The sequence below is a fragment of the Sabethes cyaneus genome, chromosome 1, assembly GCF_943734655.1.
Source record: "Sabethes cyaneus chromosome 1, idSabCyanKW18_F2, whole genome shotgun sequence".
NCBI classification, from domain to species: Eukaryota; Metazoa; Arthropoda; class Insecta; order Diptera; family Culicidae; genus Sabethes; species Sabethes cyaneus.
This window is the reverse complement of record NC_071353.1, coordinates 163,125,141-163,150,481: the sequence shown is the minus strand read 5'-3', so window position 1 is coordinate 163,150,481 and position 25,341 is coordinate 163,125,141. Positions and strand designations below refer to the sequence as shown.

At 41.1% G+C, this 25,341-nt stretch overlaps 1 protein-coding gene across 1 annotated transcript; it reads right to left on the bottom strand.

The window, feature by feature from the left end:
- Positions 1–22,000: 22,000 nt before the first annotated feature.
- Positions 22,001–24,048, bottom strand: LOC128733588 (39 kDa FK506-binding nuclear protein). Its single transcript, XM_053827282.1, has 3 exons — positions 23,838–24,048; positions 23,321–23,682; positions 22,001–23,263 (listed from the first exon to the last, which is right to left on the bottom strand). The coding sequence occupies exons 1-3, from the start codon at positions 23,845–23,847 to the stop codon at positions 22,454–22,456; spliced, it is 1,182 nt and encodes a 393-aa protein (XP_053683257.1). The 5' UTR covers positions 23,848–24,048; the 3' UTR covers positions 22,001–22,453.
- Between the last annotated feature and the right edge of the window lie 1,293 nt (positions 24,049–25,341).

Here is a 25,341-nt window from a genome sequence, read left to right as displayed (position 1 = left end):
TCTTACGTAAGAAATGATTAAACTCCCTCCCCCCATCATGCCTGGAAACAAACAGTTGTTTTACGATTCATTAATAAATTAATAAATTAAATAACTTATGTAGCCTAAAATCATCCCAAACTCGGGAACCGTATATTATACGACTCCAAAATGTTCCTATTGTACATCAGTCTCATTTCATCATTTGTTCCGGGATCGACGCTGAAGTCGCCATTAGTCAACATCAACAAAATATTCCCCAACTTACTTTAGGCGCCAGTTTTGGGTCATATATTTTAAATGAGACAAAGAAAACAAAATTCGGATTGAAAATGGATGAATGAGAGCCAGCTCAAAACTTGGGTCGTTTTCACCCCAATGAATAATGCTCATGAATATGAGGACCACCTACCGGTAGTGTCGTATAAACATGGAGAAACGCTGGCAATGGCTATAGATTGGATAAATTCCAAGATTTGTGAGAAGGAGAAGCTACCAGAGGACTGGATGGAAGGAATGGTTTGTTCCATCTACAAAAAGGGCGATCGGTTCGACTGCTGCTGACCCTATAGAAATGAGCGCAAATTCCGCCAATGATCAATTCCAAACAATTCCGGGGCAAAATTTGTGGCATTAACCAAGGTCAGGCTGCAATAGGCCAAGGATACAACATCTTATTCTGCTCCCTGAAAATAGAAAGACGTACCAACTACTAAAGATGTGTAAGAATAAAAAAACAAAAGTAGTAAAGTAGTTGCTTAATAAACCAATACATACATAAAGAAATGATGAGAGTGCATTCATTGCAAAGCTTGGTTAATAAATAATGCATATAAATTATTATTGATATTCGTGTGCAATAATTGATGTATTCGAAATTGATGCAAGATTACAGAGGTGGGCACTGCTAATCAGCTAACCGCGAACTAGCTAGCGCATAGTGCGTTCGTCAGGTTTCAAATGGGTTAGTAGTTTTGTTAGCTTGGTATAATAGGTTTTTATAATCTTATGAACGCATAAGGTAAATGGTAAAAGATGGTAAATGGTTGGATAAAGCGCAAAACAGATCCCATAGTTGTGCTTAGACTCCTATCCCTACGTCCACGTGATACCAGCCGAAATACGAGCTACCTCAGCGGAGATCCGGTAACCAACCCCGGTAGAAACAGAGGTCGTATACCAACAGGGAAGGAGGCACAGTGTTGTCTCGACACTTTAAGATGGCAACCCCATCACGAGACTTGGTAGCGTAGGCCTTAGTACCGTCTAGTAGTGTCTAAATCTAAAAAACTAAGAGTCAAGAAAATTGTACTCAGAACATTCGGCACAGACAAAGGCGACGAAATAAGGACATGCAATGGAATCTTGGTACTGCAACTGCAACTGGAACTGCAGATCGCTAAATTTCGTTCGGTGGCGACAGAGTGCTACTCGATCAGTTAGAACCCCGAAATTTTAGCATCGTGGCACTGCAGGACTGTCGCAAAGGCGAAAAGGTATGCAGGGTCCGTGGCGGCAACGTGCAATTTTACCAGAGCGTCGGAGCGACCAACGAGCTGGGAACGGGCTTCGTAGTGATGGGCAAAATGGAGGATCATAAACATGTATTGTCCACACGAAGGTAGACCCGACGACGAGAAGGAAGCGCTCTATGCGCACCTCTAGGCAACGTACGAGAGCTGCTCACCACGGGACATCAAGATCGTCATCGGGGATATGAACGCCCAGGTCGGCAAGGAAGCAATGTTTAGACACAGAGAATAGACATTCAAGCAAAAGATCCCCACTAGGATAAAACTTATGTCAAATTAGTTGAGAAACTATAGAGATTTTGTCGCTAAAGACGCATAAAATTCTACAATAAACTCACAACAACTAGCTTCTGGCGCTATTGTCACGCTTATATATACTAGCGCCTGAGGAGCCAAAGGTTATCACTGTGCAAATCGAAAGAGTCATTTAGTTGGGAAACTATAGTCTCTGTGCTATAGTGGTGGTGACGCTAGCACACGCTATGTCCGAAGGTACTTATTATTTAATTTACATACACTTCAGATTTCTCTTCACAGGATTCACAATCCCCCTTGCAGTGACATGCAGTGAAAAATGAGTATTTTCGAAAATCTGAGAAAAATGGAGAAGCGTCACTGCAAGGGGGATTAATCAATCCGTACAAAACTTTGAGAAAATGAATGTGGGGTCGAAATGAGCAATTATCCCAAATTTGGTTGAAATCGGAGGTGGTGGAATACAACGGATATGATCACTAGAGAGGGGGTGACCCCTAAATGACCTTAAAAATTGAATTTTGCAAAAAACCTAAGATAAAATATTTTAAGACCTTCATTGAATTAATTGTTTTGACTAATACTAACATCCTGTGAAGAGAAATCTGTGGTGCATGCCGGTTAAATAATAAGTACCTTCGGACATAGCGTGTAGCATATTAGGTGTTTTAATTTGAAATTTTGTCCAAGAATTCCCGAAAAATTTGAAAGAGTCTAAAATTACTCGAGTTCGATTAGTTGTTGAGTTACGCAAAAATTTCTGTTTTATTTGTATGAGAGTCCTTATCTCCCTACCACAGGGGTAAGGGGTCTCAAACTATCATAAAAAAATCCTGCCTCCAAAACCCCCCAAATGCCAAATTTGGTTCCATTTGCTTGATTAGTTCTTGAGTTATGAGGAAATTTGTATTTCATTTATATAGGAGCCCCACCCCTCCTCAAGTTGGGAGGGGTCCCAATTCACCATAGGAAAAATTCTTGCCTCCAAAAACCTTCACATGCCAAATTTGGTTCCATTTGCTTGATTAGCTCTCGAGTTATGAGCAAATTTGTATTTCATTTGTATGGAAGCCCCCCCTCTTAAAGGGGAGAGAGGTCATAATTCCCCTTCTAAAGAGGGGAGGGGTCTCAATTCACCATAGAAAATATTCTTGTCTCCAAAAACACCCACATGTCAAATTTTGTTCCATTTGCTTGATTAGTTCTCGAGTTATGCAGAAATTTGTGTTTCATTTGTCTGGGAGCAGATACCCCTCTTAATGGGGGGAGGGATCTCTAACCATCATAAGAATCTTCTCCGGCCCCAAAAACCCCTATATGCAAATTTTCACGTCGATCGATTCAGTAGTTTTCGATTCTATAAGGAACATACGGCCAGACAGACAGAAATCCATTTTTATAGGTATAGATTTGTATGGGAGCCCCCCTCTTAGTGGGGTAAGAGATCTCTAACCATCATAAGAACCTTCCCTGGCACCAAAAACCTTTACATGCAAATTTTCACTCCGATCGGTTCAGTAGTTTCCGATTCTATGAGGAACATACGGGCAGACAGAAACCCATTTTTATAGGTATAGACTAGCTGACCCGACAAACTTCGTATTGCCACAAATTAACCTGTGTTGTACATAAATCATGAATCTCGGATGATCTTTGTCACTATCTCGAGTTTTGCAAGCCCCCCAGTGGGCGGCGCTTCCGACGGCGGGTCACCGGCAACACTCGCGACCGGCTCGTCCTGAATGATCTAGTGTTACTATAGATAGTTTTTGTGGTCTTGTTATTGATTAATGTTTTATGGAAGAGTCTCGAATTTCTCGAGTTGGATTAGTTTTTGAGTTTCGCAAAAATTTCTGTTTTATTTGTATGAGAGTCCATACCCCCCTACCACAGGGGTGAGAGGTCTCTAACTATCATAAAATAAATTCAAGACTCAAAAATCTCCTACATGCTAAATTTGGTTCCATTTGCTTGATTAGTACTCAAATTATAAGGAAATTTGTATTTCATTTGTATGGGAGCCCACCCTCTTAAAAGGGAAAGGGGTCGTAATACACCACAGAAAAAAAATTCCGCCATCTAAAACTCTCACATGCCAAATTTGGTTCCATTTGCTTGATTAGTTCTAAAGTTATGAGCAAATTTGTATTTCGTTTGAATGGGAGCCCCCCCCCCCTCCTGAAAAGGTAAGAAGTCCTAATTCATAATGGGAAAAATGGTTGCCTCCAAAAACACCCACATGCCAAATATGGTTCCATTTGCTTGATTAGTTCTCGAATTATGAGGAAATTTGTATTTCATTTGTGTAGAAGCCCCCCCTCTTGAAGTGTGGAAGGATCCTAATTCACCGTAGAAAATATTTTTGCCTCCAAAACCCTCCACATGCCGAATTTGGTTCTATTTGCTTGATTAGTTCTCGAGTTATGGGGAAATTTGTATTTCATTTGTATTGGAGCCCCCCCTCCTAATGTGGGAAGAGGTCCTAATTCATCACAGAAAAAATTCTTGCCTCCAAAAACACCTACACGCCAAATTTGGTTCCATTTGCTGGATTAGTTCTCGAGTTATGAGGAAATTTGTATTTCGTTTGTATAGGACCCTCCCTCCTAAAGTGGGGAGGGGTCCCAATTCATCATTGAAAAAAAAATTGTCTCCAAAAACACACATATGCCAAATTTGGTTCAATTCGCTTGATTAGTTCTCGAGTTATGAGGAAATTTGTATTTCATTTGTACAGGAGCCCCTCTTAAAGTGGGGAGGGGTCCTAATTCACCATAGAAAATTTTCTTGCTCTCGAAAACCTTCACATGCCAAATTTGGTTGCATTTGCTTGATTAGTTCTCGAGTTATGAGGAAATTTGTATGGAAGCCCCCCCTCTTAAAGGGGAGAGGAGTTATAATTCCTCTTATAAAGAGGGGAGGGGTCTCAATTCACCATAGAATAAATTCTTGTCACCAAAAAAAACACCCACATGCCAAATGTTGTTCTATTTGCTTGATTAGTTCTCGAGTTAGGAGGAAATTTGTATTTCATTTGTACAGGAGCCCCCCCTCTTAGAGTGGGGAGGGGTCCTAATTCACCGTAGAAAATTTTCCTGCCCTCGAGAACCTTCACATGCCAAATTTGGTTCCATTTGCTTGATTAGTTCTCGAGTTATGAGGAAATTTGTATGGAAGCCCCCCCTCTTAAAGGGGAGAGGAGTTACAATTCCCCTTATAAAGAGGGAGGGGTCTCAATTTACCATAGAATAAATTCTTGTCACCGAAAACACCCACATGCCAAATTTGGTTCTATTTGCTTGATTAGTTCTCGAGTTATGAGGAAATTTGTATTTCATTTGTATAGGAGCCCCCCCTCCTAAAGTGGGGAGAGGTTCTTATTCATCATAGAAAAAATTCTTGCCTCCAAAAACACCTACATACCAAATTTGGTTCCATTTGCTGGATTAGCTCTCGAGTTATAAGGAAATTTGTATTTCGTTTGTATAGGACCCCCCCCCCACTTAAAGTAGGGAGGGGTCCCAATTCATCATAAAAAAAAATTTTGTCTTCAAAAACACACACATGCCAAATTTGGTTCCATTTGCTTGATTAGTTCTAGAGTTATGAGGAAATTGGTATTTCATTTGTACAGGAGCCCCCCTCTTAAAGTGAGGAGGGGTCCTAATTCAACATAGAAAATTTTCTTGCCCTCGAAAACTTTCACATGCCAAATTTGGTTCTATTTGCTTGATTAGTTCTCGAGTTATGAGGAAATTTGTATGAAAACCCCCCCTCTTAAAGGGGAGAGGAGTTATAATTCCCCTTATAAAGAGGGGAGGGGTCTCAAATTACCCTAGAATAAATTCTTGTCACCGAAAACACCCACATGCCAAATTTGGTTCTATTTGCTTGATTAGTTCTCGAGTTATGCAGAAATTTGTGTTTCATTTGTATGGGAGCCCCCCCTCTTAGTGGGGGGAGGGGTCTCTAACCATCACTAAAACCTTTCCTGGCCCCAAAAACCTCTACATGCAAATTTTGACGCCGATTGGTTCAGTAGTTTTTGATTCTATAAGGAACACAGGACAGACAGACAGACAGACAGACAGACAGACAGAAATCCTTCTTTATAGGTATAGATTACCAACAAATGCATATTTAATTTTTATCGTAGAAGCCACTCAAAAATCAAAGCGCAGCCTTCAGGGTTTAATTGACTTTGTAAGCGAATATCGTTTGCCAGACACCCAAATAAGTAAAACTGTTTTTAGTAATCATTATAAAATAGATACGATAATAAGAAAACCGCTTAAATAAACAAGAGAAAATTTGACAAAACAGACCTTAAAACATTTAAATCAATCAAAAACTGAATTGCTTTCCATCTGGTTCCTCTCTGACGTCACTGTTCTGGGGCAAATTAAGCAGTGTCGTTTGGCCGACTGGCATATAGGCAACACCTCGCGATATCCTCTGCAGCCTCAATTCTTCGCATTTCTACAAAACCGTCATCGCCAATTTAGCCGTAAAAATTCGCTGCTTCAGCATTCCCCTCCGCCGATACGACAGCGGCTTTCTTCCTCTGTTCGGCCTTCTCGATTATGAAACGATCTTGTCAGCTTCCCGTTAGGCAACTTGTTACATTTATACCGCTTGGGTAAATTCATTGCCGAAAGTCAAATGAGTAACGGAAATGTGAATTGGCCAGGCTGAAGCCGACTTGCGTGTGTCGAGACGCACAATTAATTGGCTACGAGTAGCGCAGGATTAAGTACAATGGAGAGGAATTCTTGATGCGGCAAGAGCCACCGCGGCTCTCGGCTGGTAAAGAAAGAAGAAAGTTCTGGAAGCCTCCGATAAATTAAATATTTTCAAAATAATAACAAAAATAAGCATGGGATGGAAAAAATGATAAAATTGACCATTGGCGGTCGCGATGCGAGTAAATATAATTGATATAAATAGATAGTTGCATTATTTCCAAAAAAATCCTATACTTATTTAACTAAAGTTTATTTAGTGGAAGCTAATTGGAAGCGTTAACCCATTTAAAACCTAGTGAACACACTATTCGTTAGCTAATTCGCGGTTAGCTGATCAGCGGTGCACACCTCTGCAAAATTAAATTAGTAAAACATAAAAAGTCAAATTTAAAACTATACAATTTATGATTCTGCGTTTAGCACGCAGAACATCGTAGTTATGTGAAATAATTAAGTTCAAAACAATCTCACCGGCACTTACAATATGTTCTCTTGTCCGTTTCATCAGCAGCAGCACATCTATGAATTTGCTGCAGTCCAAAGCAGGTCAAGGTCATCTCCAACAGTAATTAAACAGTCAGCTCTAACCGCTCCAACTCGCGATTTGCACCGAACATCCACCAGCAGTATTTAAAAAGTTTGATGACTCGTGCATCTTGCGTTCACTTTTGTTCACAAAAATAAACCAGTAACTACTTTAAAAAACTTAAAAAAAAACAAACGAGAGCGAACAAGCGTTAAATCAACAACAAATTTTCGCGAAAAAATCTGATTGCGGCAACACTCAATTTTGAGTAGTTTTTGCACAGTGACAATAGGCGAATTTAAATCAAACTGCAAGACCATGTGCGCTACCTGGTGGTAAATTTAGTTACTCAATAAAAAGTATAAACATTGGAAATAAAACGTAGCCTTGGTGCAAATTCATTTCACGGGCGCGATAAATCAATAAAAATATACCTTTTCTCGGTAAAGATTACCGCAACAGGAAAATGGCAGGTAATAAAACTTATCCACTATCAGTTTTTATGTTTTTAACATTGTTTTCTTGTATTCGCATTATTAAATTAAAGTTTTAATGTTTTGCAGAAGCGCAAGATCCGGAATTGAAAGCAGTGTTTATTACTCTTGGTGAAATTATGGATTACATCGGTGGATCCATGAGACCTTTACGTGAGGGACAGCGAGTGTTCTCATCTGGACACATTGTGTGCCTAGGATACACAAAGCAGCAAGGAACCATACTGGAAATTTTAGCTTACGTTTTGCAAAGCTCACATCCGGGTGATATTCCGCACGAAATAATTCTTAAAATTGGATCCAACTATCGACAATGGACTTTAAACTGTACTTGTAAAGCAGGAACTGCCAGATGTAAACACATTGTTGCCTGTTTGCTTCATCTCAGTCAGTTAGTACAAATATTTTAATACATAGTAAGTATTAAAACTAAATCAACTTTTTTAATTTTAGCTTCGGATTTGCGGAGTACATTACATGCACCGACTCTCGGCAAGCATGGGGAGTGAGTAAAGCAGAAAAAACAAATCTCTGGGGTGCTAAACCGCTTTCTCAACTTTGCTGTGTGCGTAAACATGCAAGTTTACCCGAATGTAATAATTCTAAAAGAGTACAAATTCTTGAAGAAGCATTTGCCCGTATTCTAGAAGGTAACAATTGCAGTAGAAATGTAAAATATTCAAAATTTATTGTATTTTTATAGCTTCTCCAGGATCATCTGTTAATAGACATACTGAAGGACGCGAACTCAGTATGCCAAAACCGGAGATAAGTCCTGCTGATAGACTCGAGGCTAATTGCAGTGTTTCGATATTCTTAACACGAAGTCAACTGAAGCAATTATTTACTGAAAACCAGCATACACATATCTTGGAATCTTTTGATTGTTTGAACGAAAGACAGAAGGAATTCTATAAGCAGCATGTGTTTAAAGATATTAATTCAATAATCGATATTTGTGATGATACCAAAAATCAGTCAAACAACGCTTGGAAACTTCACCGTTCGGTTCGAATAACTGCAAGCACCAGCTACGATCTGTACACTTATAGTTTCAATGCTTCCCCAGACTGGGCAAAAAAAGTTCAAAAATACCTTTCACCTAAAACTACTATGACAAAAGCGATGAAATATGGAAAGCTGACAGAAGATCTAGCATTCAACTGCTATCGATTAAAGCGCAACCCTTTAATTAAAAAATGTGGATTTGCAGTGAGCTTAAGTAACCCGTGGATTGGGGCGAGTCCAGATGGCGTGGATGCTGCTGCAAAGCTTATATTAGAGATTAAATGTCCAATAGCAGGAGAGAGTTTGAACTTGGACCAGATTCTTGGTAACTGTAGAGCTACTAAAAACTATATACGCAATCAAGGATCAATCTATTCTTTGAATCGAAAGCATAAATATTTTGCACAGGTTCAACTTAACATGTATGTTCTAAATTGTAATAGTTGTGATTTCATTGTATACTCTAAATTTGAAGATGACTTTATTTTGATTGAAATCGAATATGATGCTGAGTATACCATTCAACTTCTGAACAGATTAAAAAACATTTATTTTAATCAAGTGCTTGGACATATCGTTGGAAAAGCTAATGGTAATGAACCGACCAATAACAATGGCAACACAATGATAGATTCGGATTATTAATGAAAAAGATGTTCAATTTAGTTTTAAAACAATGTAACTATCATTTATATTACAGTAACTGCATCAGTATGATAAAATAAAACAACAATTTAAAACTTGTCATTGCGTAGTATCGGAGGAGATAAATTTACAAGTGCACAAATTACAGTCATTATTTCGTCGATTATCCCAAGAGAAGAGGCATCCAACGTAGACTTAAGAATTCCAAAAATCTTGATTCTTTGTATAACCCTTTCGACGTGTATCCGAGCCTTAGCCACTTTCTCGTTTAGTGCTGCATCTTCCGGATTATGCTGATCACCACGTAAGAATGGTGGTATATGTACACGAATTCCATGCTGCGAGCATTCTTGTTTAATATTGAAGCCTTTGTCTACCATTAATTCATCACAGTATGGATCGAAAAGTGTCAACACATTTTGGTGGTTAAAAATCAATTTATCAGATGCTTTCCCACCGAATGCTTGGCTTACAAAACTAATTAAACCCGCTGGTGTTACACCGATAAGAAACTTGGCTGTTCTTCTACCTTTATAGTTTGAATAACATGCAATACAACAATTTAGGCATTTTGGCGTTGCCATCGGGATTTCTGTGCAATCCAACACACATCTCACGTTGTGAAATTTTTCTCTAAAACATAAAGGAATATTGCGCTGAATCTCATCACGTTCTGGCCAGTATATAAATTTACCAAGAACCACGGCTAATACATGTATCATGTTAGTAAAATAATACGCAACTGTTGCGGGAGATAATTTGAACAGCGTTGCTAACGCTGCGAAAGACAGATTTTGTTTTAATTTTGTAAGAGCTAGAATCACGCGGTGAGCGGCGTGTATACGAAATCTTTTCTGAATAATTTGATCTTCAAAGATTTTGACGGATATACATATAGCGTCGAGTTGCCTCAACGAAGCAACCCCTGTCCAGACTATACCCAAGTAACAACGGTAGCTGAATTGCAAGAGCAACGGCTGTTTACGGGTTGGTTTAAGGAGATCAAAGCTGCATAAAGTAAGCGCTCAAATGGTGTTTAAATAAGCGATGTGTAAGCTACTTTAAGTTTTTCAAACCAGTTCTCTCCCAAAAGCTGATAAAAAAGCTTAATAGCGGATTTTTTTTTGCTAAACAATCTGCTTCTAAACAGCCATAAACATCAAACCGTTTTACGGCTGCTTAAAGGTGTTAAAATGTAGAGTGGAAGCTTTCATTATGCTCACAGCTTTCAAACTACTTTAAGTCTGCTTAAGGGTGTTAAAGTGGCTTTGCAAACTTCTACCAAGTTTTCATTCGGCTCACAGCACACATACTGTCAGATCATAGAATTTCGCAATTTGGCTGACAGCAAAAGTTTGTCAGTTATCGACATTATCGACTGCTACACGCTAGACGGGCTAGGCTTCAGGTGTAAAGATATTCTCACTGTCTGTTCTGCAGATGCAAATGGGGCGGATCATACGGTGAGTGCTTATGGATCAAAAGATGGCGGGTTCAATTCCCGGAAAAAAGACATGCATTTTTAACTAGCTAGCTTTACTTGTAAGAATTAAAGTTATTCGAAATTAAAAATATCGCGTTCACGGCGAAATAAAAATGAAGCGTTCCATTTTTTTTAAATTTGAAAATAGATTTTTTTTGGCTGCATAAAGGTTGATGAAGCGTTGATTAAGCGACTGGAAAAGTAGATTGCAAAACTATTTCTCGTTCTAAAAATAGAATTGACAGCATTGCGCAAATTGGCTATTTAAAAGTGCAAAAAAGTTTCTATTAAGCTTCATTGCAGCTTCGAAAGCAGCTATTAATTAGCCTGAAGCTTGATAAAATCACCAGATTTAGATGTTGAAGGTTTTCATTTCTAAACCTAAACCATAGATCAGCCACAAGTTGAAGAAAATCAGCTATAAAAGCGTTTGATCAGCCTGAAATTGTTACTTGGGTAGCATCTCTATCACTTTGAATCAAGTGTGGTAGCGTTAAACTACTTCTGGTTGGTGATTCAGTTGTATTCGTACACTTTACGTTATCAGCATGTTTCTGCTGTAGCTCAAATACATGGCACGTATCATCGGCGAAAGAATCAATTGAAGGAAAACATTTAGTTAAGATATCAGAGCTAGAGTTTGGTTCCTGACCTCGGACAGGAAAAACTTCGTCACTGGCATAAGATTCCCTTGCTCTTCCTTGCTCCAAGTTTGTCAAGGAGGATGTGCCGATCGATTCATCACTTTGACGTTTCAATGATTCAATAACTGTACTATTGAGCTCATTATCATTACTCGATATTTCACTCTCTGTAACACTTTCACTTGATATTGAGGTATTCAATTGAAATGTGCGCCTACCATATGTGGGTAAAAAGCGGGTGTAAACATTTGTTTGTTCTGTTTGTGAATATATGAGGCGCCGTGTAGGGAATGCATCCTTCTTGAGCCGTTTGCCACCTAAAATAAAGTATTGTTTAGTATTCAGAAAGAATTGAATATGTAATGAAAAACCTACTTGCTGTATAATCCGTTTTCAAGAAATGCCTGCTGCAAATTCTAGTGTGCTGCGTGGGGCGCTCGACCGTTTTTAACACTGGAAGCCACTTCTGGTAGATTGTGGTATTTGGTGGAGGAAATTTATGAAGCACGATACCATTTCCTGCTTGAGCTGTACAACCCACAACAGAGCACATGACGTCACTACGTGGAATATGAAACGGTGTACAATAATTGTGATCCGAAACCGGGGTAGAAATATTAGATATATAAAGCCTTCGTTTGTAAAAAGTTTTTGACATCACTCCGATGGTTGGTACAGCATATGGCTTCAAGTAGCGTGACGTTTCTTTAAAAAATAATATAGTTTAGTTATTTAGAATAATTTTTTCACATTTTTCTAACTTACTTTTTATTAGGTCAGCAGCCAGAAAATGTCGCCGGCACACTCTTATTTTGCGCAAACTTTTATCACTGACATCATTCAATCGAAGAACCATTATCCACTGAAGCCGGATCTTACGACGAGTAATTGGAGGAAGACGTTTTAAAAATTTTTGCTTACGGGTTCGACAACCAGCAATTGAACATCCTTCTTTGTCAAGTGCGGTAATATCTATGGGTGGGCGCTGCGTAGGAATGATCGACGGTACTGCTTGATGTTTAAGCTGACGTGACGTTACTGAAAATAAAATTAGAACACCATTTTTTAAAAAATATTTTCCAGCAGTTACACCTGATTCTCTACTTACCATTTATAAAATCTCTTGCAGTAAAATGATCTGCGCAAATTCGCTGCTTCGACATTCCTTCCAGTTTTAAAAGCTTATTCCACTTGTTATACACTTTACTACCTTTGCGAGGGACGGGAAATAGCAAACAATTTTGTTTTCGGCATGTCTTGACCATGCAGGAGTGCGACATATTTCGAATGCCTTATGTAAACAAACGTTCTGAATGCTGAAGCAAATAATACAGGAATAGTCTGTGCAATATTCACTACCGATCTCGACACCATAGATCAATTAAGACCAAATATTTTTTATTACCGTTTGCGCTTATTTATCACATTCAATTACATTCGATTTTTGAATAAAATAACAATTATTTTCCGTCTGCGAAAATGTACGAACGATTTGACAGCTTTTTTGTGTTTGTATACTTTTTTGACACCAGAGACATCTGCTGGAAAATATTCTTTAAATTAGCCTATATGCAATTCTACTCATTTTTTGACAGCCCCATACAACGATTAAAAAATGAGTAGTTTCAACTCAGTCACTGAGTAGCCCTGGCTAAGCGTGTATGGAATTTTCGAGTTTAGAAATTTCTAACAACTGTCAGTCGGCCCAATTAGCGAATCAGCTGGAGTGCAATCGTGGCCCAATTAATGAATTCAGGCTGTACAGCCTGAATTCGTTAATTGGGCCACGACTGCACTCCAGCTGATTCGCTAATTGGGCCGACTGACAGTTGTTAGAAATTTCTAAACTCGAAAATTCCATACAATTTTGACATTTAAGTTGTCACATAGCCCAATTAGCGAGCACCCAATTAACGAACCGCCCAATTAACGAACCACCAATTAACGAAACTTTGCTGTATATATGTTTCAGTCTCTACAGTATTCACTGAAGATGCAGTAAATAAATAAGTAATATTACATAAATAAACTATAAGTCAGTGGCCCCACGTCGGAATGACAAAAAATTCATAAAATATTTGTAATGGCCTAACTTCAGAACGGCTGGTCCTAGCTACAATGGGTGGGCCTCGTAGCAAGGATGTCGTATGAGAGACCAGCGAAAACAATATTTAGCAGAGAACCCGATAGAGGCCGACGATTTCTAGGCAGACCCCGTACCCGTTGGATGAGCGCCGTTGACGAGGATGCTAGAACAGCGGGTGTTGGGGGCGACTGGAGAGAGGCAGGCCAATACCGAGAAATGTGGAGACGGCTCCTGATCCTGAATTCGGCATGCAAAGTAAGCAAAGCAGTAAGTAAAGCAAAGTAAAATCTAGCTGCTGACTAGGCACCGTTCTGATTCAAACTTCGAACACTTAAGCCATGCTGAAACTTTCTTCAAAGTAAAATGTTCGAAACTTTTGTTAATGCTTTCAGAGATGAGGTCCTAGATCTCACTCTGCGCAGCACTTCTATAGCTGAGAAGGTCAAAAACTGGCATGTCGTTTTTGATATTGAGGCAAACTCTCTCAGGAGAGAACAATACGGAAATCCGAAGAAAACCAACTGGAGTTCATTCAGAGAACATCTGGGAAACTCTCGAAATTCCTGTCATATTAATATACGCACACCAGCTAAGCTGGACGCTGAAGCCAATGACCTACAAAGTAGGATTCACGCGGATAGTCTACCGTGACGTGCCCTGGTGGAATGAATCGCTCAGCAACCTTCTTCGGCAGGCTAGGCGTTTATTCAACAGAGCTAAGTTCACGTCTAATTGGGAGGCCTCACAGGGCCTCTCTCACCAAATACAACGCAGAGCTTCGCAAAGCCAAAAGAAAGTCCGGAGTCAAGTTTTGCGAAAGCATCCAGACTCTGCCTGTGGCGGCATGACTCCAAAAAGCGTTAGCCAAAGACCATAATAATGGCCTATGGCAATTGTAAAAAGAAGATGGCAGTCTCACTGTTACTACTAGGGAAACGTTGGAGATTCTTACGAGCACGCATTTCCCTGGTTCAACAGTGCAACAGTTTCCACTGCGGTCAGTTTGACTGTCAAAAGTGCACCGGACTTTTCCGGACTTTCAACGGAATACCCGGTCCGGTCCGGTTCCGGAACGCTTCGTTCCAGTTCCGGTCCGATAAAAAATCGGACTAAAATTTCGCTCCTATCGGACTTCGGACCGGACTTTACCCGGTCCGATGTCGATCACTAATCCGATGTACGGCTAGTCTAACAAATCTTAAGGTAAATCAGTTAAAGCTGATAATTTAAATTTTTCATTACCACTCTCCTTCATTACAGGTCCTTTCTTTGTGCAATATTAATATTAAAATATTTACAAACCGTGATATTCGTTTGCCGAACATTGAAATAGTCGAATTCATGCTTGCTGCGGTCACAGGAACAGGAGCGTTTCTAATTCGGCAGTTTAATGCGGCGTGTCTTTCCGAATGTCCAATATTTAAAATTTAGTCATGATTATGAAGGCTTCAGTTCTATGTCAGAATTTACAAGAATCGACCGTGATTTTCCACATGTTAGAACAGTAGATCTGTCTCCATGCAGATGTGGTGTATTCGAACACTTTGATCTGCTGGTAGGGTTATCCAAATTGCGTGATCTTATCCTTCATAACCGGTATGTGTCACACGCTTAAAAAATTTGACCCACTTTCACGAAAAGTGGAACAGCTCAAAACATGCGTATATTTTACACACTATTTTGAGTAACTCTTACTCCTTTTATGAGTTCCACCGTAGAAGCTCATTAATGAGCAATATTTACTCAAAAATGAGTGCCATTTCACCCAAAACTGAGTAGTACTTACATAAACTACGAGTAAATTTAACTCAGTTATGAGGTCGACCTAAACTACTCAGAATTGAGAAATTGCCATTACTCAAATTTTTGGGCTGTTCCACTTTTTGTCATATAGTGAGTCGGTTTTTACTCATTTTTGAGTTGAAAGTCACTCATTTCTGAGTTAATCTTATTCATTCGCGGGTTAAATTTTTTAAGCGTGCAGACAGCGATATGCCGTCAATAGACCAAATCAAGGTGACGTCATCTGGCAGATACTGGCGCCCTTGTTTACAAACAGACCGCAGAGTCCAAAAAAGTTTCAGCCGTTTAAACGGCAAGTTTGTTATTTAAACCGAGTTTAAACAGCATTAGGACTAAATTTAAAAGCCATTATACCTGTAAAATGTTAAAACACACGCTACATTCGCTACAAACGGAAAGGAAAGTTTTCCAAAATGTAAACAAGGGCGCCAGTATCTGTCAATTGACGGTATGATGATTTGGTCTATTAATCTGCAACAGTTGACGTTGAGAAACAGTACACTAGAAGTAAGCGACGAGATGGCGAACAGGTTTCCAGATTTGCAGTTCTTAAATTTATGCTTGTCACACTGTAGGAACGCCGAAAAACTCCCTCCAGGATGTACGGTTAGACGGTACCCCCGGGCAAGTGTTAAACATATATTCGACGTTATTTTGTTTACCAATAATTACGTAGTTGCTGGCTTCTTTCTGTATTTTTAAATTACTGAATATTTTCTAATACATTGCCATCTAGTATATCTAGTATATTGCCGCTAGTTGGCTTCATTCATAAATGAGGCCGCGATATCGCGGCGTAAACAGCGACTGACCATCATCGGAAGGAAATAAAAAAAAACAATGCCGTAATAATTATCTACTTAGTAGATGCCGGTCAAGCTCAACCGACCAAGCCAGTCGGTTAACACAATAGAACAGGACCGTTCGAAATTGGTCGCATAACAGGACGAATAATCCTATTACAAGAGAGCGGTCAACCCCCGCAGGAATTACGCAAGGAGGTTCGCTGCAATAACAACCTGACCTAATACGTTGGTGACATTAATAATTTTATGTGAAGCATGTTCGTTCAGCTCCATTTAGCGCCAAATGACATAATTCTTTGTCTCTCTCTTAAATCTATGTGGCTTTGAATTAATGCACTTTTTATAGAATTGTTACTTTGTTGACTATCTGGCAAAAGAAGCTTACTAGGTGCCAACTAATTACACGCGACGTCACCCTGTTACGGTCACTGGGTTTTAATCCTATTAGATCCAAACACTGAAAGCCTTTCCCCGTAGAGGTAAATAATTTACACAACTTTAAAAATAACCACGCACCTCCATCGAATCCAACCCGAAGGGAACACCCCAGAACTTACCTTAAATCTAAACGTTCCTAAAAGCTAGAGGCACTTTTTTTTCGGGTTCGGGATGACGCGCACACCAAATGGGCCGGCTAGTTTTGATCGTCACAGCCTCCCGTTAGCCGTTCCGGTCGGTCCTTGCCATAGTCGTCAATTTTGGGCGTCCAGAAAAAGATGTAGTAGGCCGACAGGAGCAGCGCCGCGAACGATACCGTAAACAGATAGATCAGCACCACTAGCACTCGGATGATCGTCGGCGAACCTTTGCTGGGAACTTTACCGGCCGCGGCACTTTCCGCATTGTCTACATCGCGCGCGTACAGTGGCTGGCTGGGGTTGCCCGACGTCGCACTGTTGCTGTTGTTGTTGCCCTCTTCGTTTTCCATAGCTCTCTTCCGTTCCGATCGGTTGTCACTGTTCGACTGAGGTGGTCGCAGCAGGCGATGCTGGTCTATACTTTCTCGCGTCGTTGCTAGCCAGCCAGCCAGCCAACCAGCCAGCGCAGCGCAGCGAATGCATAACAGGATTTGGTAAATAAAAACACCGCGTAATAGGCAATGGAGGGCATGGAGGCATGTTTTCGGTCGCGGTGTTCGCGCAAAGCGCGTAAAAAATGACAGTTTTCACACGGACACCAGAACAGAAGGCACTTTCTGCGGTCACCCGGTTCGGTAATGATACGCTGCGCTGGGTGGTGACGGCTTACTTAGCGATGGGCGATTTACATCTTCGTCGACCTCGACCGCCGCCGTCTGTCGCCGTTGGTTGGTTGGTTGGTTGATTGATTGACGTGCGGGGATGAAAGAGGATTTCGTTACTAGGGCATCCGTTTCTGTGGATGATCAAGGAACGGTGCAACCGATTCGGTAAGCCTGCTTAGTCTCAACGGGTTTTCAACCGGTGAATATCCACTTGATTTAGGGATTTCGTTTTAAAACGGTACCGATACGTAACGGTTTAGGATGGCAAACGAGCAATCGTTACCTTGTTTGATGTTTTGATGAACAATGTTACGATTCCATCATGCCGTCGACTTTGCCGACTTTGTAATAATCTACTCCTCATTGGTGTCCTCAAAACTTGATGTTCTCGGGTTGCGCTGGATTTGGATTGATCAAAATCCATCACCGTTCAGTTCCAACAAAGCCGGGGAACTTTTCATGCTCATTTGTGACTTGGGTGACTTACATAATACCAAAAGTAGACTATTCGAGGAAAGTGACATTCGACGTGATTTACAGAATAGGGCCCATAACATGCTAATCAGCATCGCTGGCCTTGATCAGAAAAGATTACTTGTTTGCTTTCAAATCAAAACCAATCCAGTCAACAAAAGCACATCCGCCGGTCCGGCAGAACAAAGGAATGAAATCAGAGATCTCCACTGCTGACGGTTACCCGCCATGGCTTTTACCTGTCGCCAGGACAGGTTCTCGTCTACAGCCCGATTGTCGGTGGCTAAGTTGCGTCGCCATGAGTCTCTGGGTCTGCCTCTTCTACGCTGTCCTTGTGGATTCCAGTCGAGTGCTTCTCTGGTAGATCTCGTTCGTTCCTTGCACCAAGGTATGTCCGACCCACTTCCACTTACTTACTTAATCAGCTCCAGGCCGTAGTTTCTGCTGCTGTACGAAGAAGTCGTCTCCATTCCACTCGGTCCATGGCTGCAATTCGCCAGCCACGTAGTCTACGTTGGGTCTGTAGGTCGCCTTCCAGTTGATCGATCCATCTTGCTCGCTGCGCGCCCCGCCGTCTCGTTCCAGTCGGATCATTATAGAGAACTTTTTTAACCGGGCTGTCGTCCGACATCCTCACGACGTGCCCAGCCCATCGCAGGCGACCGATTTTTGCGGTGTGAGCGATGGGCTCTAAGCAACTGATGCAATTCCTGATTCGTTCGCCTCCTCCATGTTCCGTCTTCCATCTGCACTCCGCCGTATAAACTGTAAAAACTCTCTTTCTCCTGCAGGTCGGCAGCATCTGTTGGCGTATAGCACTGGATTGTGTGAATACTCAATGGCATAACAGGTTTCATGCCAGACGCCATTATAAATCGCACTGTAGAAATCACTCGACGTGAAGAAGCGCTGTGTGAACAAAGTACGTCTTACCTGTCCAAGGGTCTGCTGGAAAAGAGGGCGATACGCGAGCAATGTTGCCAATGATAATCGCGCACTGTGACAGCTTCACATGACAGCGTTGCCAACACTGTCGTCGTTAAGGGGGACGTAGAGTGACTATATATAGAGACCTGCATGCACCTCACATACATGTATCTCACAGATTGCTGTAAGGTTTTTAACCCGTGTTCTGAATCTGGTAACGAGTATTCGCTTATTTATCAATCCCCAATTCATCTTGGCCACACGTGCCCCTGGGCTCAGTAGGAATCCAACTCCTTTTTCTCGAGTAGCATTTTCACCTCGTATGCCAAAGTAGAGCAAGACTTGCCCAGATTATGTCTTGTGTTCGTCAGTACCCGGCCAGCGGAGCTCGCTCAGCCCCAAGATTTCAAACTTCAGGCGGCCAGCTTCTCTTGCAAGTTGAGCCTGCTTGTCCTGCTGGCCAAGATTCAGTATAGTCCATGTTCCGATTCGTGTCCGTGTTCTCATGCTAAAGGTCGTTGCCAATAATCTAGATAGATTTCTTCTTTTATTTTCATTCACTTTTTGTGTTCCGGTACAGTAGGCTGTTAACTTAAGGACCTTATCCCGCTGACGGGGCTGCCATCTTAATGTGGGCGGGAGCCACTGTGCCCCCTGGAATAGGAATTAATGAACAGAGGCTTTGAAATGCACCTGTTCACCCTTTGCCAGGCCGAAGCAGCGAAGTCTCCAACGAAAACAACCCATCTAGGTCCGGCTGTGGCAATGTGTTCATAGATTCACCTTGACTTCACTGCTCCTATTGACGGACATTACTATTTCGTCACCGAGGTTGCTTTTTTTCCAAATGGCCTGAAATGTTCGGCACTCGATCCAGCAACACCACACCACGAACATATTTCGTAAGACGTTTTTCCGTTTTTGCAACCCAGAATCGTTGGTTCCGGGGCCAAAATGGGACCCACCCGCAGTCCAACGGTCAAGCCGAATGGTTTGTTGATTCCCCCAAACGTGGGTGCTGAAGAAGCCGAGCTATGAATATTCACCTACACTGGAGCACTGGACAGTCTCTGCACCTTGGAGAAGAAGAAATTAAATGTAACGTCTCAGTTAAATATCTGGGAGTAATCCTAGACGCTAAATTATCTTGGAACGCACACTTAGATTTAATAATCAGCAAGACAAACACTGCCCACTGACCTAGAAAGAGTTAAGGTCGAAGTTCAAAATTAATAGTCTAAAAAAACCAGTCTCAAATAAATCTGGATTCTGGATCTAGATGGATCTGAAAAAAACTAAAAAGGATTTAAAACGAATCCCGAGAAGTCAAAAAGAATCCGAAAACAGTCCAAAACAAATTCAAAGCGAGTTCAAGAATAATCTCCAAAAAGAGTCCAAAATGAGCCCCAAAAGAATCCAAAAACAGTCCAAAAAGAACCCTACGATATTCCAAGAAGAGTTCAAGAAAAGTTCAGAGTTTGAAAAGAGTGCTTTAAAACTCCAAAAGAAGTCCTATATAAGAATCCGAAGCGTGTTAGAGAAATGTCCAAAAGTCCAGGATGAGTCCAAAATCAATTCAAAACGAACCCCAAATAAGCATATAATAAGTCCAAAAAAAAAAAATCCAAAAAAAAGGGAGAATCCAAAACGGGTTTTAGACGTGTGAAGCAAATCCAAGTAGAGTCCAAAAAGAACCTAAATTAACCAGACAAAAGTTTCGCCAGATTTCGCCGAAAATAATCAACAAATTTCATAAAATGTGTGAGAAGAACAAAATAGGGCCCAAGAAGTGTCTTATCTAATGTTAGATAATCCGTAAACGTAGAGAGTATAGTGCAATCGAGTTCAAGAAATGTCCAAAAGTCTAGGATTACTCCATCCAAAATCAATTCAAAATGAGCCCCAAAGGAGTCTAATAAGACCAAAAGGATTTTCAAAGGAGTCCGAAGTAGATCTAAAAAGAGTCCAAATAGATCCCAAAATGAATCAGAGAAGAGACCAAAATGGGTCCAAGAAGTGTTTACAAATATTATCAAAAAGAGTCGAGAAAGAGTTCAATTTAAGTCCATAAAGAATCCAAAACAGAACCAAAAACTCTCAGTCAAAAATAGTCCAAAAAGAGTTGAAGTAGAAGTTCAAAAATAATAAGTAACAATCTAAAAGTAAAATAGTCCTGAATAAATCTGGATTCTTGATCTGGATGGGACTGGACAAGACCAAAAATAATTTAAAACCAATCCCAAGGGGCCAAAAAGAGACCGATCCAAAAAGGTTAGGTATAAGGTCCAAAGCTAGTATAGGAAATATCCAAAAAGAATCTAGGAAGAGTCCAAAATGAATTTAAAACGAGTCCGAAAAGAGTCCAAAAGGAGTCCAGGATGGCTCCTTAATCAGACCTAAGCAGACCGAAGAAAAGTCCAAAACGTGCTTATTTAGCCAGAGAAGAATCATTTCACGGAAAATAATCTGCAAATTTTGTAAATAGTCAAAGAACCAAAAAAGGGTCAACGATAGTACCATGTTGAAAACACAGGTTCTGGTCCTATTACCAAAGTTAAGCAACATCGGATCGCCTACGACTTGCAGGCTTCCTCAGTGTCTGTTTTCGAACCGTAGAAATGCCAAAACTTGGGTTCCTGACCGAATCATCGAACAGAAGGGTCTAGTAAAGTACATTGTTGCACCGGACACGGTCGAAGCTGGTGAGGTCGCATGTCAACCAAATGCGTCTTCGACACGATTGTGACACTTCACAGGGAGAGGCGCAGCAACTTTTATGGCCTATGGGTAATCCTACTCAGTGGGGTTCAATCAACAATTTGCACGATCCAGCATGAAGATACGTGTGGTTTGAATCTTGTTCCAATTATAGCTTCGTTTACACCAACTCCGAAGCCATCCGATCAGAATGAGGTTGGCTTGCGACGTTCTATCCGTGAATCAAATCTCCCGAGATGGTTAACCTTCTTTAAGAGTGGGAGATGTACCAGGCGTTGCTCTGCCAATGCTATGAGTTTAGTTGGTCGTTAGTCAACCACCAAACAAGATGGACTGATTTAGTTATTCCAAACCACCAGTATCAGTCCATTACCTTAGTTACGGTTGCAACAGTTAAGCCCCAAACACAATGCATACGGATTTTACTACGTTGCGGCAATTTGACAGTTTTTCCATGGGTTTTCTGTCAAATTTCCGCAACGTAGTAAAATCCGTATGCATTGTGTTTGGGGCTTTACACTTTCTGGTCTACTTAGATCCAAGTAAAGCTAAAGGTTAATGTTACCATGGAAACATACATATGTTTCTTGTGAAATCACTTTTGCAAGAAAATTTTGATTACAAAACACCCGAACTGTTTATTATTGTAATAAGTTTTTATTAGACAAAAACATATCGCGCGCAAATTGTGTTGTACGGTAGGGTTGGGGGTTTAACGAAAATGTTCCAGTTGGGACATTAATGCAACTTTTTTACAACAAAAAGGAGCAATAATTTGTGATTTGCTGTACTATTTAGGCGTTTAATTCAAATGGCGACACTGGACAGCACCTCTGCTATGTTAATTTCTGTGAATGTTTAAACGTTCTCTATCTTTTCTTACAAGCAATAAAAAAAACCGATCAACTTTTAAAGTTACCAGCTATCAAAATCACACAGATATTTCACCGGGTGATTCGGGTGATGGCGAGTTCAGAACGTAATGCTGCATTTTTTGCGTGGATACTGAACCGATTTTCATTCTGCGACCGTAACGTCCTTACACTAGGTAGATTGTGAGACAAGGTTATTAAAAGAAGGACGCCTTAGAACACGTTTCGCAGCTCGACGTCGAACACGAGCGTACTGTTCGGCGGAATGACCGGTGGGCTTCCTCGGGTTCCGTAGGCCAATTGGTGAGGCACCGTTAGTCGTCGCTTGCCTCCGACTTTCATTCCACTTACACCCAAGTCCCAGCCCTTGATGACCTCACCGCGACCCAGGGCAAACTTGAAACCGGCACCCTTCGTTGTGGAATCGAACACTTTGTTGTTCTTTTTCAAGCGACCCTCGTAGTACACGGCCACCTTCTTGCCGGGCTTGGCTTCCGCTCCCGAACCGACCGCAATGTCTTCCACCGTCAATCCGCCCTGCAGCGTGCGAGTCTTTGGTTGGCCTTGCTTTTGCTTTTCGTCTTTTTTCAGTTCCTTGGAGGAAGCCTTACCGTTCTGTTCAATGCCATTCTGCTTCGATGGTTTCTTCTCCAGCTTGGCAACTTTTGCCGCTGGTGGCTGTTCATCTTCCGAATCATCCTCTTCGTTGGAATCGTCTTCCTCGTCATCCTCATCATCGTCATCGCTATCCTCCTCCTCGTCCTTACCCTCGTCGGCTTTACTGTCGTTCAGTTCATCATCCTCTTCGGAATCATCCGAATTATCTTCGTCGGATTCATCATCGTCATCGTCGTCGCTGTCCTCTTCCTCGTCTCCACCCTTTTGTTGCTTATTCTTCTTTTTCTGAGCTCCCTTCGGCAGCTCGAACGTTTCATCCATTTCATCCTCCTCATCTTCAGCACCTGGTTTTGCATTTACCTCGTGTTTTATTACCTTTGCGGCTACTTTCTTAGCAACGCGCTCCTGTAAAACATCCACATTAAAATCTCAATCTTACTAAAAGCAGCACTCAACACTCACCTTTTCCTTTTGCACCGGAACTTCCAACATTTCCTCATCTGCTTCGACTTCCTCCTCCTCGCCGTCCTCGTCATCGCTGTCCATAAAATCTGCCTCACTTGGCACCAAGTACCCGGTCAAATGTACAATTCCCTCACCCTTGGTGCTTAGGCTGATCTGATCACCTTCGTCGAAGTTCAGGTCTAGCGAAACCTGCGGGGTTTTCTTGCCAAGAGTGCACAACAGATAGGTATTTTCCTCCGATGTTAACATAACCTGAACATCGCCATCGCCGGCCTTGCTCAGGTCCAGCGCCGCCTGCGACAGATGGAACGCCTTGACCACCGTCTGCGTGTACTTCTTGTTAGCCTTCAGTACCAATCCTGCCGAAGGAAAACACGTGAAAATATTATTTTAGGTTGATTTCCTCCCGCATGTTGTTGAATGGCGAAGGCCATCTTGTGTGCATCGTGTTGCTTAGTGCTCGTTAGCAAGCAAGCAAGCGGCGACGCCGGAAGAAACACATTTTTCTACTTACCCCAGAACATTTTGCTGGTGTTTAAACTAGATCGAAATTAACCAAAAAACGAACAGAGGAATAAAGAAAACACAGCTAGATTGTCCGATGTGCCGTGGAGAGCACTAATTTCAGTCACTTTTTCTTGCTGAAAAATGCAAGTTAAATGCGTTTCATTTACAAAATTTTTCACGTGCGGACAGTTCGACGTTTTCCTAGCGAGGCAGCGAGAAGAAATAAAATTATGAGTGAGATTGGACAGAGCGGAAAGATTCCAGCGCACACCAGAACCGAATGCACTATTACATATGCACTTGATGAGAAATGAGAACCGGTCGAGAGAACGGAAAGTGGTTCGAGCAGGGTTGCTGAATGATTTATTTTACAACCAAAAACTTTTAAAGCACATGTTCGACCACGTTCGGACATGTAGAAACCAAGGGCATGGCATGTTGCTATCTCTTTCTCATGTAGGAGTGAAGAGAGCAACTTTCAAATGGTCTTCGGTAAAGGGGAATTCCCAACAAATTTTTTGGTTCCTGTCAAAATTAACGGTTTGGTACCTATGCGTGGGACATCGAAAATGTATGAATTTGACAGCCACTTCACCCCGTAGGTAGAAACGCGTTTAACGGCCTACGGGGTGAAGTGGCTGTCAAATTCATACATTTTCGATGTCCCACGCACAGGTACCAAACTGTTAATTTTGACAGGAACCAAAAAATTTGCTGGGAATTCTCCTTTAAGCCTAGTATCCAGCTGAAAAGAAAATAGCTCAAGAAAAAATCTTGCTAATTACGGAAGAAATTTTGACAACTGCAAGGCAAGCAATTATCTGTCATTTTTTCTTGTGGTAATAATTGCGCCGGATATTATTCCGTACGGAAAAGTGACGTTTCAATTTACTTGCACGTAAAACAATATTTCTTGTGAGGTGCATACTGGTAAAGAAATCGCAAACGGAAAATCTTTTCTTTAGCATTTCTTGGCCTATCTTTTTGCCCATTTCTTTTCAGGTCGATACTAGGCTTTACCCAGGACCATTTGAAAGTTGCTCTCTTCACTCCTACATGAGAAAGAGATAGCAACACACCATGCCCTTGATAACGGCATTTACTGTTCCGTACGTCGGTAAGTTAAAAGGATTTGTTTTCGCAGAAATTGAATAACTATTTTCTGAGAATTTTCCAAGAAATTTCCATAAAACCTTTTAAGGCTTTTAAGACAATCAGGTCAAAATACTGTGTGGTAATTTTTAATCTATATGATGTGAACAAAGAAAAAATATGTCATTGTCGGCAACTCTGCCCATGGGCGAGAAAAATGCATTGAGAGTTGATGTGAGCAAAGCGCTCTCACTGCGAAGAGCGGGAAATGAGCTTCGTTCAAAATGTTCGTCAAATTATCCAGGGATGCCCGTTAAATTTTTCAAAATGCTTCACACGTCAAAAATGTTTTACTCTTTCTTTTTAACATAACGCTCACTCATAAATAAATTATTTATCGGTACAGCAAAGATTCCCTT

Excerpts from the sequence above, each read along its gene's own strand:
- LOC128733588 (XM_053827282.1), bottom strand. Across the intron at positions 23,264-23,320 it reads TTCCGGTGCAAAAGGAAAAG|GAGCGCGTTGCTAAGAAAGT; the intron begins GTGAGTGTTGAG and ends GATGTTTTACAG.